The sequence below is a fragment of the Brienomyrus brachyistius genome, chromosome 17 (genome assembly GCF_023856365.1).
Source record: "Brienomyrus brachyistius isolate T26 chromosome 17, BBRACH_0.4, whole genome shotgun sequence".
Classification (NCBI taxonomy): Eukaryota; Metazoa; Chordata; class Actinopteri; order Osteoglossiformes; family Mormyridae; genus Brienomyrus; species Brienomyrus brachyistius.
In genome coordinates, this window is record NC_064549.1 from 14,424,757 (window position 1) to 14,445,528 (window position 20,772).

At 46.8% G+C, this 20,772-nt stretch overlaps 1 protein-coding gene across 2 annotated transcripts in view; it reads left to right on the forward strand.

Annotated features, from left to right (window-relative positions):
* The window catches only part of gbe1b (glucan (1,4-alpha-), branching enzyme 1b), a 76,352-nt gene that overhangs the window by 14,073 nt on the left and 41,507 nt on the right, over positions 1-20,772 (forward strand). For both annotated transcript variants that reach the window (XM_048980752.1, XM_048980753.1), the window contains exons 3-7: positions 7,931-8,046; positions 11,643-11,768; positions 11,940-12,075; positions 14,212-14,302; positions 15,012-15,221. In XM_048980752.1, the coding sequence (XP_048836709.1) occupies positions 7,931-8,046; positions 11,643-11,768; positions 11,940-12,075; positions 14,212-14,302; positions 15,012-15,221 (679 nt within the window). The remainder of the gene's footprint in view (positions 1-7,930; positions 8,047-11,642; positions 11,769-11,939; positions 12,076-14,211; positions 14,303-15,011; positions 15,222-20,772) is intronic.

The window sequence follows — 20,772 nt, forward strand, 5'->3', positions numbered from 1 at the left end:
CCCCCCCCCCCCTTCATGCACGCACGCACGCACGCACGCACGCACACACACACACACACACACACACCGAGAGGGAAAGGTATGGTTCAATTTTCAGCACATAGACAGGGATAGAGCTTTGTTTCTTAAATAAAATCCACCTTTCTTCCTTCCATTACACATTGATCTGTACATTTCAAAACTGAATTTCTATGTGTAGAAGGAGCTAAATGATGTATGTTTTGCATTTAGTCATAAAATGGGAATTTTCACCAACCTTTCTCAATGTTTATGGTCCATCTAAGGGTGCTTCTTCATTTAGTGTGACAAACGGGGGTCTTCAGGGAGATGAGCCCTCCACCACAAGCTCCCTGAGAATCTCGGTGGTGCGATTTTGAAATTGCATATTGCATATTATTTGGTTTTCGGAGTGTATTGCTTGAGATATTGTACGAATAGGATTATTGAGATGGTGACGGCAACCGGTGCCTTGTCACTGAGCAAACAAAAGCATGTTTATTAGGGACAGTGCTGTTCCTAGACTTGCAGAGGCACAGATCTGGTGCAGAGGCACTGAGGTTGGGGGGCATAAGGTACCCTGGATGGGACACCCCCCACTGTTTCCTCATATCCCCTTGTCGAACATGGACTGGCAGATATGCAGAAATCCTGTATAAACCCTTCTGAAGGCTGAGCAAATTGTAAAGGTAATGGAGAGACTGCCTGTATGTCCATCTTCCGGTGAGGACAACTTGCTGCCTGTCTCAGTATGCAGGGGACATCCATGCCATGAAGTCAGCAGATCACAGGACACGCAGTCACACATTAAGGGCCTTTTAGAGACACTGGAACGCCCAGAGGAAACCCGTCTACAGGTGGAGGAGAGGAACAGACAGAGGAAAGTGCAGACCTGACATTCCCAGGTCCACAAATATCGAATCATTAATGTTAAGTATAGTGTCAGGCTTATTACTGAGTTGGAGGAGTCATGGACGTTGTTATCCATTGCGATGAGTGAGGGTAACACTAATTATTACTAATTAACTAGCTATCGCTCATCAATATTCATTATTCACCCAGACCTGTGTCGAATTATAACTTTGACACCTTGCTGCTCCCAGAAGTAGATCGGAATAATACTACATCTAGAATGCAATGAAAGTGCTTTTTCAAAGCCGCCTGATATCTTGTCTTGAAAAACTGTGATTTATTTGCATCTGGAGTGAGACTTCTGACATGTAGTGAGCTCCCAACGGCCTGGTACATGGACCCAAGAGGACGAGATGGGACTTGGATTTTAAGGAGCCTTTTGATGGAGATGGGTGCCTATTGGGCCTGGCCAATATAAATGATATATATATTTATCGTCGTATGCAATGTAAGCAATGATAAAATGAGAAACTTTGAACTGTCAGCAACGAGCTCTGCTTGATGGAACACATCACAGAAGCGAATGCAATTCCACCCAGTCATTTGGCGTCGATTGAGTTAGCGAAGCATGGCAAATGCTGCTGTTTTGGTAACACACCTGAGTCATTTAAGATATTACCATTTCCTCAGTGGAAACGTCAATTGTCTGCGAAGAAGGCGACAGCTTAGCATCTGTGGCATCTTTTTAAATATGAAATACTGTAAACAAGGCAGAAAGGCGGTGGTGGAATGGCGCTATGGCAGTGTAAAGCTGGACGTGTAACGGACTGATGCTGTGTATTTTAAACTTGCGCCAAACAAAACCGGAAATACTGAGGAAATTGGTTCTCCACCGGTGGCATTGTCATCCAGTAGAACATGCAGAATGCAAGCACTGACAGTCACAGATGCCAGCGATGTCGAACCCGCCCCCTGGAACGAGCAGCGGTGCTGTCAGAAAACGTACTGTCAGCGATCTCTAGTGTTACATTCAACGACAGACGGTTATTTTAAATTTATTTATTGAAATTAGATTTCAGTTTGCAGTCCATTCAATTTGTTATCATTTTTGTTTAAACAAAAATCTATTTAAAGAGAGTCCTAATGAAATTTTAAGCAAAAATATTGCCCTGATGTAGACTTTGCCAGCATTTCGGTAATAGAGTGTATACCCTGGTATTTTCATCTGGCAAATTTTTATTGCACTGAACAGTTGATCCCAAGTATTTAAACTCCTCCACTTTCGCCAGCTCTACTCCCTGCATCCCTACCCTTCTACTGTCCTAATCATCACCTCTCTTCTTAATCTAGTTTTCACTATTCTTTCCCATAACTTCATGCTGTGGCTGATCAGCTTCACCCCTCTGTAGTTGCTACAGTGCTGCACATCATCCATATCCTTGAAAATCGGTACCTGCGCACTTCTTCTACACTCCTCAGGCATTCGCTCACTTCCCAGGATCTGGTTAGATACTCCGCCATCTTGCCTAAACGTCTCCATGCTCCCCCAGGTTTATCATCTGGGCCGACAGCCTTTCCATTCTTCATGCTCATCATAGCCATCCTTACTTCCTCCTTGCTAACCCTCTGCGCTTCCTGATTCGCCATCTCCACCTCATCCAACCTTCTCTCTCTCATTCTCTTCATTCATCAACCCCTCAAAGTACTCCTTCCATCTGCTCAACACACTCTCCTCACTTGTGAGTATGTTTCCGTCATTTGTCACCCTAACCTGCTGCACATCTATCCCAGCTCAGTCCCTCTGCCTAGCCTGTCCGTACAGGTCCTTTTCTCCTTCGTTACTGTCCAACCTGTCGTACATCTCGCCATATGCCTTATCTTTAGCTTCAGTACCTATCTCTTCACTCTACGCCTCATCTCCTTTTACTCCTGTCTATTTCATCTCTTTGACTATCTCTTCTTCCCACCCTCTGCTTCTGTGTACTTTCCTGATCTTCCTCATTCCACCACCAGGTATTCTTGTCCTCTTTCCTCCATCCAGATGTCACACCAAGCACCTGCCTAGCTGTCCCTCTTACCATTTTTGCAGTAGTTGCCCGGCTCTGGTAACTCTTCACTGCCACCCAATGCCCGTCTTAACTCCTCCCTGATCTCAACCTTACAGTCCTCAATCTTCAGTCTCCACCATTTGACCCTTGGCTCTGCCCTTGCTCTCTTTCACTTCTTGATCTCCAAATTCATCCTACAGACCACCGGCCTATGTTGCCTAGCTACACTCTCTCCTGGCACTACTTTGCAGTCTCCAATCTCCTTGACTAACCCTTCTGCATAGGATATAATCTGCCTGTGCTTATGTCCTCTACTCTTTAATGTCACCCTGTGCTCCTTCCTCTCCTTAAAGTATGTGTTCACGACACCCATCTCCATCCTTTTTGCAAATTCCACTGCCATTTGACCTTCCTCTCCTTGACACCATACCCACTCAACCATACCTACCCTCCTCATCATCATTGTTCCATTCACCAGCATTCCCATTGAAGTCTGGTCCAGTGAAATAGTGAGGGAGAGTGATTAATTGTCAACACACCACAGCACACAGTGCACAACACTGAGATTTGTCTTCTGCATTTAACCCATATGTGCCATAGCAGTTGGTAGCTATTATTTATCAGCCAGGGAGCACTGCATGGGGGCAGTACCTTGCACTGAGTACCTCAGTGGCACCTTCTGATGACAAGCACACTTCCCTAACCATGAGGCCAATCACAATTCTCTCTCTTTGGCGTAGACTCTCAACCCCTTCATCCAACTCACTCCAGAATCCTCCTTTCTCATCTATCTCTCACCCAACTTGCGAGGCATATGCACGCTCATCATTCATCATCATGCCTTCAGTTTCCCGCATCATACTCATCACTCTCTGACACACTTTTCCACCTCCAAAACACTCTCGACATACTCCTCCTTCAGGATAGCCCCTCCCTCATTTCTCCTCCCATCCACACCATGATAAAAAACAATCTGAAACCACCTCCCCTACACCTGGCCTTACTCCCCTTCCATATGGTCTCTTGCACCCAATATATCCCCCTTCCTTCTCCCCATCATATCAGTTAACTCCCTCCCTTTACCAGTCATACTGCCAACGCTCACTTCCAGTATCCTACCCTTCCTCCTCACCTCACATCAGATGCCCATCCTGACACAGCCCTCCCCATATATTCGGCTTGGGATGGGCAAGAAGAACTACACTTGCTTGGCTATCTCCAGTGGCTGGGTTATTGTATAATCAATTAATTAATAATTATCAATGTTGGCTGATATGAAAAAAATGTATCATGATACAAGATTTTACCATGTGGTCCAGCCCTAGTGCCTAGGGAGCCAATTAATAGAGAGAAGGAGGGGTGTGATAGTGAGCGTTTAGGCTGATTGAGTGCCAGATGTATCATCTGCAGTGTGCTGACAGCATAAGCTGGTAAAATTTGCTAGCAGAGACATGAAGTAGTCAAGTCCTAAAATTACAAGTGTCTGGACAGGAAGCTAAGCTGCATACTGAGAAAAGGCCCGATTTTCCTGATGATATATGGAAGAATCTACAATATCAGGAGAGTCATTATTGATTACATTAATAATGTCGGATATCCTGCCCGCTAACACACACACGCACACACAAACACACACACACACACACACGGCCTATTTATGCGCTCCAATTCACTTAAGCTTCGTCATTTTGGAGTGAGAGCAAACCAGAGGATCCATTATATAATTGTCAGATGTATAATTTTTTTATATGTCAGGTGTACATTTTTTTTTAGAAATTAATATTATATGGTTATGTGCCATATTATGTAAGACTATGCAGATGCGAGACGGGCTCCTCTTTGTTTTAGCAGTGATCGTGTGATTCCTGTATCTCAAAGTAAATTAAGTTAAATATTTTCAGCCCAACTGATGACAAAGACAGGCAAGGCTACCCAGGAGGCCAAAAAGCACAGCTTATAGCAGAGATGGGCAATATCGCTGATTTTGTTATCGATCTGATTCAGTTCAATAGTAAGGTTGGAATTGCCGATTCTGATATTTGGTGTTGGCCCAACCCTGAGAGTAAAATCATTCCTCTTCCCCTGATCACTAGTGTGCTGCCCTTTCTCCACCCTTATGGGCAGCCCTGCCTGCTAGTAGGTCATGTCCTGCTCCCTATAACAGTGTTTCTCAAGCCGGTCCTTAGGGACGGTCTACCTCGCAGTATTAGGCGAGTCCGGGAATGTTGTCTTTTAAGATGTATTTGCATTGTAGTCATGCTGTTCTGATATTTAAGTTCTGCTTTGCAGATCTGACAGACTTCATTGTCGTTCACTTTTAATGTGAAGTGCTGTCACATAGCTGAGGCTTTTTCCTAGGACCCTTGTCCGCTATGCTCCGTCTTCCTTCCGCTATATTGCAAAGTAATCAAGAAGAAATATTTAAATCTATTCTTCTTAAAATCGAGTAATTAAGTAATCATGACAGCTGTAATGAGCAGAGGCATGTTTTCCTGATTGCTGTGTATCAGAATGCTGTGTTCCTGGCTTTATAACAGGCTACATTAATGCACGCAGAGGTATCCTATTGATCCGGACTTGTCTGCCCCTGTTGGAAGTTTGTCGTTATGCAGTATTGGGTCTTTCAATGAATAACGACAAACTTCCAACCTGCCCTATCTACTTGACCGGTACTGGGTTATAGTGAGCCTGTCCCAGCAAGCACAGGCAACTGGGCTGGAAACACTCTGGATGGGATGCCAGCCTATCACAGGGCATGAGATATAAAGTATACAGATCGACCATTTAATGATTTGATGTAAAGTTAGTTCTTTGAAATCAAGACACTTCACATGAGACAAAACTGAAACTATTAGCTTTTTTGGGGTGTCTGGTACATATGCCCCCTATTCCAGTACAAATTGTCAAAATGCTTTAAGAATACATAAATATGTCAAACACTGAGCTGTGTAAGTTAGTTTGGTTGCTGAGGTGGAAGCAAATGGGTCCTGCCAGCCATATAAATAATTACTGTTATTTCATTCTTTTCACCTGTAATGCAAGCAGTAATTGCATTCAAAATTATAGTCTTTTCAGATTCATGCCTGCTGTTCCTTGCAGTTATTGTTACTGATTTTCTAATCTTTTCTAGCATAAGCTGCACCATAAAGTCAAAGCGCTGATCTGAAATAAGGTATCTGAAGTGAGATGCGTAAGGTTTTAAGCTCTTATGGGGTATATTTCCCACGGAGTCGGGCATTTTGCCGTGGCCGGGAGCCTGTGACAGGTTTATCATTGGGGGCCCCCTTTGCCTGCCTTTACGGTACCCGTCGTGAAGGTCGCCGGATCGTGACGGGAAGGACGCGAGCCTCAGAGTGTTTTAATGGGCGCTGGCATGGATCATTGTGCCGGTGGGGCTGATCCGGTTGCCATCGCACACGGGGATGATGTCCCCAGCCCACTGCCACCCGCTCGCATTCCCCGGAGTGGCTGAAGCAGCAGCCCCCAAGCTTCACCGGCACTCGGGGGGCGGAGGAGTGACTTCACTGTGACGGATTGCTCAGAACTTTGGTGAAAGGTGCTGGGCTACTTTTCGTCTGGGTGTTGGTCGAGACATGGAGTACGTGTAAGGAAGGGATAGAAAGGCAGCAAGACAGATGAATTGGGTGAATTGGTGTCTCTAAATTGCCTATTGGTTGTTTGTGTTTATGTCCTTCGACAGACTGACGCCCTGTGTTGGGTGTCTCCTGCCTTGTCCTCTGTGCTTCCTGGAAAGGGCTCCAGGTTCCTTGTGGGCCTCGGCATAATGAGACAGTTAGTGTCCCCAGCCCTGTAGCCTAGATGGATGGATGGATGGGTGAAATGACTGATAATCATAGAGTACTTCACTGGAATTCTCGTTAATAATAATGGGGTTTGCACATTTACATGTGGACATTATATCAATGTACTGTATATGCTGTGAAAATTGTGGTCAGCTTGCATGGTTATTCAGATCATGCTCTGGTCTGGATGCCTGATCTAGAGAAGGCCCTAATGCTGCCCTCAAAACAGTTACTGAGTTACCCAATGCTAGCTATCAAGCTGCATGAGCATAAAGACGTGGCTTACAACCCCGTTTCCAAGGAAGTTGGGATGCTGTGTAAAGTTTTTAAATTAAAAACAGAATGCAATGATTTGCAAATCATATAACCCAGTATTTAATCGAAAATAGAAGAAAGACAGCATATCAATTTTGTTTTATGAGAAATATATGCTCAATTTGTATATAATTGTATATAATTTGTATAACACCGCTGGAAAAAAAAGTTGGGATGGACAAGAAAAGATTGGAAAAGTTGTGTGATTCTAAACAAAACACCTGGTTGAATATCTCACAACTGATTAGGTTAATTGGCAACAGGTCAGTAAGATGATTGGGTATAAAAAGTATCTATGCAGTGAAGATGGGGAGAAGTTCATCCTTCTGGGAAAGCGTGAGGAAATAGTGCAACTATTTAAGAATAATGTTCCTCAATGTAATATTGTAAGGAATTTAGGGATTTCATCATCCATGTTACATAATATCATTAAACATTTCAGAGAATCTGGGAAAATCTTTACATCTGTACATGAGGGACGAAGCTAAAAACCAGTATCGTATAGCAGAGATCTTCTGGTCCTCAGGCGATTCTGTAGTGGAAATCAGTGTATGGGCTCAGGAACATTTCCAAAAACCATTGTCTGTGAACGGTTTTGTTGCTACATCTACAAATCAGGATGAAACTCCTGTACCATGCAGAGAAGAAACTATATTGAAACTTGATTCAGAAACGCTGCCGACTTCTCTGGGCCTGAGCTCATTGACGATGGACTGAGGCAAAATGGAAAACTGTCCTTGGTCTGACGAATCAAAATTTCAATATGCACAGAGGCATGTTGAGCACTAACTTTATTAAAGATGAACTTGCCTGCCCTTCTATTATGAGTTGCTGTTGCATTAAACAGTAAGAAGGCCTATCTTTCTCGGTGAATTCTCCCAGTAAGTAAGTCTCTTGTGCCTCTTTTCCTGCCAGATGGCTGGGAAAACTTCTCTCACCCGTACTCCAAGAAGGAGTTTGGCAAATGGGAGCTGTATCTCCCCCCCAAGCAGGACAAGACTCCAGCGGTTCCTCACCTGTCTAAGCTGAAGGTCAGTCATCTTTTTCCCCTTAACTTCTGTGCGTAGAAGTTGGTGTGGCTGAGGACAGCCAGGATTCTAGCAGAGTTCTCCTGTTTATGCTGTCCAGCACCCTGTCAGCAGTTCATGGATTTTCCCTCCTCAGTCCGCTCTCCGTAGGTCCTCACCACGGCTGACCCTGAGCGCCCCACAAGCTTTGCCGTCTCAGAGATTCTGTTCCAGCCGTCTAACCATAATTATTAGGCCCCTTATGCATAAAACATGTCAACTATGAGTACCGAATGTCAGCTTACCGTTTTAATATATCCCAGACCTTGACACGCTCCATTTTCACAAGATAGTCAGCATTCACGTCACGCGGGGATGGTTATAATGCCTCTTTGCTCGTTGGTGTATACGTAAACGGTTAAATCGATCCAGTTGTGCTTAATTGGCCAGAGGGGACTCTCAGCTCATGGGGAGGCTGTAAGTTCAGCTGGATCAGGCGTCTTTAGCATAAACACGGACGCCCTGTTCACCGAGGACCGTAGTTTAACTGTAATCCCTGTACATCCTCACCAGTCTGACCAGGACACTTGCAATGGCGAAGAGGCTGCCTGAGCTCGATTCCAGGGGCATGTTTATCGTTTGATGGGAATTGTGATGCTATATTTTGAAGTGCATGAGAAAGCGGCAGTGAGGATTTTACCTCGGACTCTCGCGTGCTTCTTCCCGCACTGTGGTTTCCTGAGCCTCTTCTCATCCATCCAAGAATCGTGCAAATCAGCCCAAAAAATGATAGAGAGCAGCCCTCATATGGCCCAATTCTGCGGTCATCCTGACCCCCCCCAGGGATGCCGTCCCTCTTTGCAAAATCCTAAATTAGAAGATAAAAGATTTAAAAGATACAGACTAACTTTGGAAATGTATTGAAGAGTAAGACCTGCTCTATACATTTCTCTGTCATTAATTAATCCTCTTATCGTTTCATTAACTGTTCTTCCTGATCTTTGGGAAGCCTTCATCCCCATGTTGGATGTATCGTTCATATATTGGCCCCGCCTCTTTTCTGTGCTTTCACTGGGCTCCCCGCCTGCCTTTGCCCTTCTATTGTCCTGTCCCACTCTGTAGTCCCATAAAAGCATGCGATGGTTCCTGCCACATTTTGCCAGGAGAGGGAGCTGTCAGGCGAAGGCTGAGGCAGGCGGAGGATGGTGTATTGTGGGCAGGTCCTAGCAGGCAGCTAACACCTCCGCTACGGCACAATGTGGCAAGCCGTTCCCTGCTGCTCTCCAGCCTGTGGAGTTTCCCAGCCTGTCCTGACTATGTGCCACGTTGGGGAAGGGTGAGTGTAGCTGTTACATGCCCCCCCCCCCCCCCAGCCACTCGTCCGCCTGCAGGGTGTGACCCAGCTGGTCTCTTACTCTAGCTACCTGGCAGTATCTGCTGATCTGTGAGCAAAGGTGCCACTTTTTCTCTCATTAGGGCACCAGCCTAAGACGTATAACAGAAAACCTTTTAAACGTATTTGATGATAATTATCTTTCCACAGGCACTATAGACTCCTTTGAGTTGGTTGCCACACTCCGTTAACAGAGTGGCTGTCTGACAGTGGATATTGTCAGCATCCATCATCTAACTTTTATAGCCTCAAATAGCTTTAATGCACCCCCCCCCCCCCCCAAAAAAAAAAAAAGAAATCACAGATCTTGGTCTTTTAAAATAATTTTTATTACTTGATAAGCTCTATTTTTTATTTTTTTTTGCGGGGGAGGGGTGCTTCACAAGTTCCACTTAAGTATCTTTGCGGGGGAGGATACTTAATAGACAGTATCTGAGGGAGTGAAGTAGTGGTTAAAATAAAAAGGAATAAAGACATTTCAGAACCAATTGGGACTCAATTAACAATCAGCATAATCAGCGTGACCCGTCGCAGCACCTTGCGGAACATCTAGGTGCGCGGGCCGAGATTCGGACCAGCTGGAACGTCATCAGGCCTGAAATGTCCTTTCCCATCTCTGAAAAACGCTCTCTGGGAGAGCAGAAGAACGAGCCCTGATGGAAGGAAAATCCAATTACGCTTTTGACGGCGAGCTGACATTGAAAAAGTCCCGCCGGAGCGCTGGCCGCGTGGTAAAAGCCCGCCGGTCCACCTCTGCGCCAAATTACATTTGCAGGGATGTGTACGGCTGCTCCAGGAGCCCCTTCAGGGGGGCGCACTGCGCTCGACACGGGGGGGCGCCTCACTGGGCTGAAATCCATGTTTAAGCCAATTGTGTCCCATGAACTCTCCTGGCCCACCCTTGTTTAAGATGGATACAAACCAGTTTATGGGAGGAGACTGTGACAGGTTACTGCATCATCTATAGGAAGGATACATATTGCAGCATATTAAATAATTAAGTCGTCTTTCCCTTTGATTTGTGTATAATATATTAATGAATGTTGTGATGACCTCACAACTCCAGGGTTGTGACTCAGTTCCCGCTCCTGGCTCTGCGAGTGTGAGGGTTGCGTGTGTTTTATTGTGGGGATCAAATCTTCCCCACAATGTAATAAAAACATTTTATTTTGATGTTGTGTGGACCATCTTTTTAGTCCCCTCAAGGGGAAACTAAATTTTATAAGAATCTGTGACAGGAAACAAAAAACTAAAAATGCCGAAAGATTTGTATTTTATTTGGTTTCTTATAGTTAAGGTTATGGCAGAGTGCAGTTAAGGTTGTCATAGTCAGGATTAGGGTTTTTCCCATAGAAATGAATGGACAGTCCCCACGAAGTTACAAATACAAAAGTGTGTGTCCCTTTGTGTGAGTGTGTGTCTTGCTTGTTCTTGCCTTGTTGGCATGGGATTTCGGCTAGCCCCTCCGTCTGTGACTGTGTGTGACAGTGTGCTATGGGATGGACCAGTTTGCCATCCAGGGCGTCCCCTGCCTCATGCCCTGTGCTTCCTGGCATAACTTCCAAGCGCTCTGTGGCCCGCTGCTGGGCCACCAGTTATGGGTGATGGATGATAGATGGGTTAAGTGTTAAGTGGTTAATATTAAACCCCCCGGAGTTAGTCATTGGCATTCCAAGAGAGGACAGGAAGATGATCGTATTGCTTCCCGTTGTGTGATGGGATTCCTTCGATCTTTGACGGAAGTAGAGTGGTGATAATTAGGGTCTAACTTTGTGTCTAATGCTGCCCATCTGTTACTCGAGCGAGAGCCTCCTTGACAGCCTAGCCTCTTAACGCGTCAGTGGCATTACGACTCGCTGTCTGTATCTTTAATGCAGGGATAGCTGCCTGGGTGCTCCTGGTTTTGAGTCCTGTGACTAGAAAGTGAAACGGCAATAATGGGCTCCTTTACATGATCCATCTCCGACCTCTAAACAAACGCATCCACAAATTGATTTCCGTCACGGAGCGGAGCTGACATTTGTAGGTGCCGAAAGCCACGCAACCCTTTTGATCCCTTTGCAGAGGGGATTAGACTGGGCTCAGCCTGGAGGTTGGGTAATTCCTGCAGCAGCTCCCGCGTCCGTGCCTTCCGTATCTTCTGGGTGTGCACAGATGGGCGCCCTGTCGCTGTAGTGCTTTTCTCAACGATACGGTTGAAAGGCAAGCTGCTTGTTTTGCTTGCCAGGTGGTGGTGCACTCCAAAGACCACCAACGTCTGTATCGCATTTCGCCCTGGGCCAAATATGTGACGAAGATGGACACAGCTGTCATCTACGACTGGGTGCACTGGGACCCCCCGCACCCTTATCAGGTGAGTACATGGAGATGTTTCTCTTTTAGGATACGCTTGAAAAAAGGCCAAAAGGAGCCTGCTGTCATTTCTGAAGACGAGGATTTATTTGCGCGCCCTGCCGGATGGCGCCGTCCTGCGACATTCCCGAGAATAATTCCGTCGTAAGAATTTGTGCTCCCCTTCTCTCAGGCCACCCACCCTCGCCCCAAGAAGCCAAGGAGCTTGAGGATATACGAGTCCCACGTTGGGATCGCCTCCCCCGAGGGAAAAGTGGCGTCTTACACCAACTTCACAGCCAATGTGCTGCCTCGAATCAAAGATCTCGGTGAGTGATGAAATCAAACGAAACCGCCTTTAATCTTGGCGCCATGTGACGTAAAAGGTTATCTCAACTGAATCAAAATCAGGAATCTGAAGCTTCTCTATAAATTCAAGCAGCAATAGGCTTGCATCGCTCTCTCTTGTATCCGGATGCACGTTTTGGTGTCCTTGCATGTTTACTAAGCAGTTATGTTTCTCTAAAAATTCCAGAGTGGCATCCTGTCCTTGGCATCCCCTACCTTTTGCTTCTTGGTATATTCTTCACTGCAATCTTGTACTCGATAATGGACGGATGATCGCTCCATAACTCCTGACCCAAGATAAGCTGATGGAAGGATGGATGGATGATAGATCCATATTGTTCATTCCGGTGCTCTGAAAAACGTAGTAAACCAATATGCTATCTGGTCACAGGGACAGAGAGCGAGTATCGTGGGATGCTTTATTGCCTGTCAGTTTTTAATCAGCGTTCCAGCTACCCTGGAGTCCTCAGTACCCACGGCTGCGGAGTCGTGTAAATCAAGCAACTCGCTTCGTCAGCACTTCCGTGACCCTTCTGGGACTCGTTTCCCAGCGTTGGGACACGCTTTGTTTGTAGAGCAGCGATGAAACCAGGCTAAGGACAAATCTGGGGAAATTGGGGGGGGGGGGTGGGGGGGTGGCGCTCAGAGAGTAGTGATGTTCATTCCAGTTTTATAACTCGGAGCACACTGTCGCTGTTACTGTGGGACCTCTTGCAGGCCAATGTGGATATGTGGGGGTGATTGGCAGCTTAGTAGCTTAGCGCACAACCTGAAGAAGTTGCCGGATGATTCTCCTGGTGAATTCCTGCAGAGCAAGATGAGTCATCTGTTCAATAACCGCAGGTCCCAACCTAAAAACCCAGCAATCCCAGCTGGTCCTCATCCTCCCACCACGAATAGTGTTTTGCTGAATTGAGGCCGATCGTAGCCTAGATGTCACCAGCAAAGTCAACATAACAGACTAAGATCCAAAACTCTAAAGATCCACATCTAAGTAATTCCTTTTTGTCACGTGGATCGTTCAGTTTGGTTGCTCGGCCCAGAAATCTTCTCTGGGAATAAACCTGTCCGTGCAGCGGCCACGGTATTTTGAGATTTGAAACGGATAGATCCTCCAAGGACCTAAACTTTTGCCTTTTGACTGGCCGCCTAAAACTCCTGGGAAGTACAGTGCTAAAAAAGTGCAACTTGAATTATTCTTTGGGGCTTCCAGGCTTTCTTTTCCCCGTCGACAGTATGCGCAGCCGTGGACAGTTGTTCATCTCCCCATCCATCTTCTACATACTTATGCAGTACAGAATAACCGGGGACACTGGAGTGCCCTGCTCCATGTAAACTATATGGCCAAAAGTTTGTGGGCACCCCTATTCCTTGGGGGAATTGCTGACGCACATGTGGAGTTAAGCACAGGGTGTCGCATAATCTCCTGCAGCGATCATTAGCACATGGCACCATCATAGGACGCCATCTTTCCCCCTGGTCAGCTCTTCACAGCTGCCCTGGTCAACCACAAGTGTGGTGACTGTGAAGGTAAAAATATGATTGGCCACTCAGGCTGACAGAACGGGACCTGATCACCCAACATCCATATCCAACCTGAATGGCCGCTAGTCCCGCCAGCAATGTTCCGACATCCAATGGAAAGCCTTCCCAGAAGCGTAAAGGATATTACAGCAGCAAAGGGCCGACCAGCTTCTTATTAATATCTCTGGATTTGAAATGAGGTGCAGGACAAGCTGGTGTCCACATACTTTTGGCCATATAGTGTGTGCTTCTACACACAATCAGACACTATGGGCTGTTTAGAGGAATTACAGCAGTTCCCCTGCATGTCTTTGGACCGTGGGAGGAATCCGGAACCTTTGACGGATCCCGCATGGAGGAATCACAGCGGGAAACATGCAAACCCTACAGACCCCCCAGCCAGGAACCGTGAGGTGCTGCCGTTACCCAAACCTCCTAGAGCGGTTGTCAGAAACAATTAATCATCTTTAATTAAGTGAGATTCCTCCCACGCAGATCTGTAAGAACTATGAAGGGGGGGGGGGGCTTTCCAGGTTATGCAGGGTGGTTAAGTGCGGGGTGCTGATTCATCTGTGCCCCCTGTTCCTCCCCAGGCTATAACTGCATACAGCTGATGGCTATCATGGAACATGCCTACTATGCCAGCTTCGGTTACCAGGTCACCAGCTTCTTTGCCGCGTCGAGGTAAACCGCTCACTGCTGGCCGGAGGACAAGAACCTTCCGGAAATGCGGCCGCCTCTCTTGGGATTTGTGTGACCCAGATATAATATTTTTTTGGGGGGGGGGGGCAGTCACAAAGGGTCATTTGCTATTCTGTTTAGACCGCTCAGGCGAGAGATGCAAAGGAACTCGGCAAAAAAAAGAAAAGAGTCTGAGAATGTTCTGGTACTTTAAGTTTGAGAGGGAAAAAGCTGTCATTTCAATTTACCAGTGAATGGCTGATTTGTTAGGTAGTGAATTATTCTTATTTTCTGGCTCTCGGTGTATTTTACTTGGAAAAAGTTAAATAAAATATTTAGTATACAGGCAAATGTAGTAATGTGGAGTCAATTCGAAATGAATAGATCATAAGATTGTGTGCTTATGTTATCTATAAAAAAGTGTAAAGTACAGCTTGAGTGTAAACTGTAAATTATATTTAATGTAAGCCGTATTTCGCACCCTGTGGATGTGATTCTGGCAGTATATTCTCTGGACGAGGTACATATGAAAATGGACGTGTTTGTAGAAACATTTCTCAGGATTATTTTTTCCTATTGCCTGAATCCGGAATTATAAGAACAATATTGAAGGCATTTTTGCAGGCAATCGCTTCTTGCTTTCTTAGAGCCGGGCAGGAAAGTGATGTATCTTGCGGTCCCGGGGCTGTTGTGGGGGTTTGTATCTGAACAGCCGCTACGGGACCCCGGATGAGTTGAAGGAGCTGATTGACGTGGCGCACTCCCTGGGCATCGTGGTCCTGCTGGACGTGGTCCACAGTCACGCCTCCAAGAACACGGAGGATGGCCTAAACCTGTTTGATGGCACCGACTCCTGCTTCTTCCACTCAGGACCACGTGGGGAGCACAGCCTGTGGGGCAGCCGGCTCTTCAACTACTCCAGGTGAGGCAGCTCGGGCCTGCGTCTGCCTTTGTGTCTGCCTCTGCTCTCTATCTGCCTCTACTTTGTTTCTGTGTCTCCTCTTCCTCTGTGTCTGTCTCTCCTCTTCTTCCCCTCTGTACCTGCCTCTGCATCTACCTCTCCTCTCCTCTGCTGTCCCCTCTTCTTTCTACTGCGTCTCACTCTCCCCTGCTTCAGTGTCTGCCTCTTCTCTCCTCTTTGTCTGCCTCTCCTCCCTGCTCATCTGCCTCTGCCTCTGTTCTCCTCTGCATCTGCCTCTCTGTTCCCTGCAGAGTTCCCCGCTGTGTCAGAATAGCGTTCCTCCGTCCTCTGATCTCCAGCGCTGTGTTTTGTGTGTCATCTCCTTACCCACCTCACAGTGCCTCTGAAAGTTTCCTGCTCTGAGTGGGATGCTTTATTTTTTGCCTATATTATGGAGATTCTGAGAAGGGAGAGGAGCTTGGGGGATAAAGGCGCGGGAAGCGCCTGGCCGCCCGGAAGCGATCGGCAGCGAGAGCTCAGCCCTCCCGTATCGAGCTGTACGAGGGCAGGGGGCCCGCGGGACCATCGCCGTGGTGACCGTGACCTCACATTTTCCAGCAGAGCTGTTTCTGCCCTTCACCCCCCCTCATTCTTCCGGCATTTCCGTGACGATTGTTAATGATCAGTCAGACACCCGCACCAAGACCCTCCGTCACCAATGAATAAAATGTTCATTGTACTCAAGTACCTAGATTTTTGACCTTTCACCTCTCCGCTTTCTCTGCACCAAGGTTCAGCCATTTTTTTTGTGAGTTTTTGGTTCGCATCTTTCCAGATTAATTTTAACACTGTGCAAAAAATATACTTGTGAAAAAGCTTGGGAGCCGTTCAACAATGAGATGGAGAGGAAAAAAAAGAATAAAGGATTTCACACCATCTTTTTTGTTAAAGGTACCTAATGACCATTAGCTCACTGTCTGCACCTTTCATGAAAGTGGCTCCGTCTAATATTATCTGCGACAGAAAGTTTGACCATTTTGCTGAAATTTGCACTTAATTTTAAACTTTGTGTCCATATGAGCCAAACCTCAACAGAGGCGACAGAGGCGTGTTTCGTAAAGAACCTCAAAGCTGTGAAAGTTCAGATAGCTTCTGGATAAGCATAGCAGGGCCAGTTCCTGGAACTTAAATCGGTGTCTTTAACCACGGCCCCACCTACTGACCCGTTGGAGTTATGACATTTCTCACTCTAATCTTTGTTCTGGTGGCGAGTCCAAGCCATAGTCTGTGCTTTCTTCTCATCCAGGGGCCCGTGAGCCTCTTAAGAACAAGCGTAAGATAAACAGCAGCAGCCAGCAGTGTCGTGTTCTGTCGTCCAAATGCAGCCTGATTTGAAAGACGACGGCCCTACCCACTATATGCAGAGTTCGAATTTAATGAGCACCCAGTGTCATTAGATGCGAAACTAGACGGGAACTGTTATTTGCTTTTTTTATTTATTTGTCTGTTATTTATTTTATTTATTTGTCTATTTGTTTGTGTGCTTATTTATTTATTTGTTTACTTTGTCACTGCTGTTGTTTTTTTCCTTATGTTTGTCAGCAATTATTTCTGAAGCTCAAAGGCATTAGGCAGGACTCCACAGGGCACAGATTTCTGCTGTGGGGCTTCATCTGGAGTATGTTAAAATGTCTCTGTGTCTCTGCATGTATCTTTGTTGTAAATGAGCGCTGCCACATTTGTTTAGTAGGCGTTGTGTGTGTAGAATAACAAGGGCTTCAGCATTGCGGGATGTTTCGGGAGGGGGGGGGCAGGGGGTGGGCGTGTGCAAATCCAGCTCCGCGGTGATGTTCACAGTGGTTTTTGGTTCAGATAGCTGCTTCCCGGTGTCTTGTGTCACGCCTGGTTTAGCATTTGGCCTTTTGGGAAAGTGAACGCGCTTTGTGTGCGTTCTTGCTACTGTTAAAGGTACTGCAGCTTATTTGAATTTAGTGCTAAATCCTGTGAATCCGACTCGCCTGTAAAACCAAGAACCACAAAAGTGTTTGTGCCTTGTGTCAAATTTTAAATTCTTCAGTTTCCCAAAGAGCCCGCTTTGGAGCATTCCTCCATTTACAATAAATGCTTATCCAGGACATGATCGTGCTGAGCCTGGAGCTTATCCCTGAATGGACAGGGCACAGGGACAGCATGGATGGGATGCCAGTCCATCAGAGGGCACAGGGACAGCATGGATGGGATGACGGTCTATCACAGGGCACAGGGACAACATGGATGGGATGACGGTCTATCACAGGGCACAGGGACAACATGGATGTGATCCCAGTCTATTACAAGGCCCTGGGACAGCATACATGTGATTCCAGTCCATCAGAGGGCATAGGGAGAGCATGCATGTGATGCCAGTCCATCACAGGGCACAGGGACAGCAGGTATGGGATGCCAGTTCATCAGAGGGCACAGGGACAGCATGGATGGGATGCCAGTTCATCAGAGGGCACAGGGACAGCATGGATGGGATGCCAGTCCATCAGAGGGCACAGGGACAGCATGGGTGGGATGCCAGTCCATCAGAGAGCACAGGGACAGCATGGATGTGATGCCAGTTCATCAGAGGGCACAGGGACAGCATGGATGGGATGCCAGTCCATCAGAGGGCACAGGGACAGCATGGGTGGGATGCCAGTCCATCAGAGGGCACAGGGACAGCATGGGTGGGATGCCAGTCCATCAGAGAGCACAGGGACAGCATGGATGTGATGCCAGTTCATCAGAGGGCACAGGGACAGCATGGATGGGATGCCAGTCCATCAGAGGGCACAGGGACAGCATGCATGTGATGCCAGTCCATCAGAGGGCACAGGGACAGCATGCATGTGATGCCAGTCCATCAGAGGGACAGCATGGATGGGATGCCAGTCCATCAGAGGGCACAGGGACAGCATGGATGGGATGCCAGTCCGTCAGAGGGCATATGCTCAGTCAGACACTAATGACAGTTTAGAGCTCTGAGTTTGCCTGATGGTGTTTCTGCACTGTGGACTGTACCCACATGGACCTGGGGAGAATCTTCCGGAGCACCATTAACAACAAATGATTTAAATGGCTGTTCTGTGTTTGGTAACCATACCCAAACCATACTGACCTCATTTAAAACCCAAAACATCCCTGCTAATACTTGTTTTTTTAATGATGGTTTTTATTAATCATTATTTGCTTGTTGTTTCATAATTCGCAAAAAAGTCATTAAGAAAAAGATGTGGTAAAACTTTCACTGTCTTGACAGAAAAATTCCTTCGCCCTTCTGAGTGAAGCAGAAATTTGTGTAAAATCTGCTGTCGGCTCCCTCTTTTGCTCTCTTCTGTGGTTTGTTTGCAGACGAAGGCTTTAATGAAGGAGCATTAGGCGATGAGCCGCTAACGAGGCGACTGTCAGGGTGCGAGAGGGAAGGCAAGTTTTGTTTATGAGCTCTGCTGTAAAACTCAATGATAGAGGTGGTAGGAGTGACGGATGGATGGATGGATGGATGGACGGAATCATCGTTAGGTGAATGTACTTTGGTGGGTGTATTCTGTATTTTGGTTCCCATGATCACAAATCCAGTGCCATATGGAGGGACCTGGAACCGATCACAGGAAGCACATGGGACACCCTGATTAGTGTAAACACTGTGGACACTTCAGAGATTAATCGCATGTAAACTGCATGTCTCAGGGGTGTGGGATGAAGTCTGCATAGGCCTTCAAAGAATGTGCGAGCTCTCAGCCTGACCCGTAACTCCGGAGGTGTGAGGCGGCCTTGCTGCCCGCTGATCTGCGGTGCTCCGCCTCACCCTTAATCACACGGCACTGGTGCATGAGCACCTCTTGCTCCCCGGGGCACTCATGCGTGCATACGGGCACGCCTCGGCGCTGTAAAGAATGCAATAAGCAGAGTGCCGCTGCAGCGAAGCACAGGCTCTGGATCTCTCATTAAGCCGCGGAGACGTCCCTGCCATCCGCTGTCCGCTAAATTGGCTGCTCGCCACCGGGGCCGGACGCGGTGTCGCCATGACGCCAGCGTGATGTGCGTTAATTGCAGCATCTTTAATGAGCTTCTGTAGGATTCTGTAGCGTATAGCCTGACGTTTCTCCTTGCCACTTGTTTATCCATGTTAGTTTCCTTCCTTTCATATGTATTAATTGAAGTCAAACGCCTCGTGGACTTTCAGTGTCTCCCTCCTCTTCCTCCTGTCCTTCAAGGGTACCAGTCCTGTGCTGTAAACACACTGTTGTGGGTAATTTTTTATTATGATTGTATTTTATTATTATTATTATTAATAATAATAATAATAATAATTAGTTTATTTGAGCTAGGCTGACATCTGGTATCAGGATGCAGTTAATGGAATTTTGCAAGGCTTATTCACAAAACCAAAGTGATTTGTCTAACACACACACTTGTACTTTTTAATACGCTTTTGGACTATGGGAGTGCCATGCTTGCGATGGATTTCTGCTTTACCCAGAAGGCTCCTGACTCACCACGACCTGTCTATTGGTGACCAATAAAGGGCCTCTATACACAACACCTTTTATAAAACAGGAAAAAATACATTCTTTTCTTACGAATAGTAGAAAAGTTTGCATTAGAGTAAGCCGTTTACTTGCCTTTAGCAGTAAATTATAGGACTTTCCACCGGTAATCAGTGGTGCGGAGTCGGGCTAAACAGGAACTCTGAGACCTGAAGCCAGTTGTGGGAAACCGTCTGCTTCCGGAGCAGGTATGATGGATGCCACGGTACGGTGAAGCGACATGCCAGTCGTGGTGCACAAAGCCTCTTTTCGATGGGCCTGGGCGGAATGCAAATGGGCCTTACAGCAGGGCCACACAGAGCGGGCGGCTCATGCAGGGCACCCGACTCGGATACGGGTCCACTGAGAGGACAGATACCACTCCGCCATCATTCGCCAGGGGGGACAGGACTTCCGACACCTGGGGTATGAAGCTCGCATTGAGGTAGAGAAACAGGGAGGGAGAGAGAAAGAAAGGTACCCCGTTCTACTGATCGGAGAATAGTACAGACATGAGTCAGCACTGCGACTTTTAGAATTAATTGACGTGCAAACAGTAGGTTATTAGCCCTTTTTAACGATGTCTGGGTTCCCATTGATCAGACGGGAACAGTTTAATTGGAAAGCGCCCCCACTTACTGTATTGTTGACATTTCCCTTGAGGTGGGAGCACAGAACAGACGTGAGAACAGGATTCAGGAACATGCACGGATCCCCCCCCCCCACACACACACACACACACACACACACACACACACACACACACACCTGGCCAGAGATGGTGATGGGAGCAGCACCTGTCTGTCAGCTCCTTACATTCCGCTTCATTACACCTTCATTATATGCGTTTGTTTTTATTACACGGCAGTAAGAAGGCCAGAGCTTCCTACTGCCTCCTACTCCTCATTAAGGGGCCTCTACTGTATATGTAGGGGGGGGCGGAGCTCAGCCTTACACCTTATGCTGTTTCCGCCTTGGAACAGATTTTACACATCTGACATGCAGAAGATTCCGTGAGA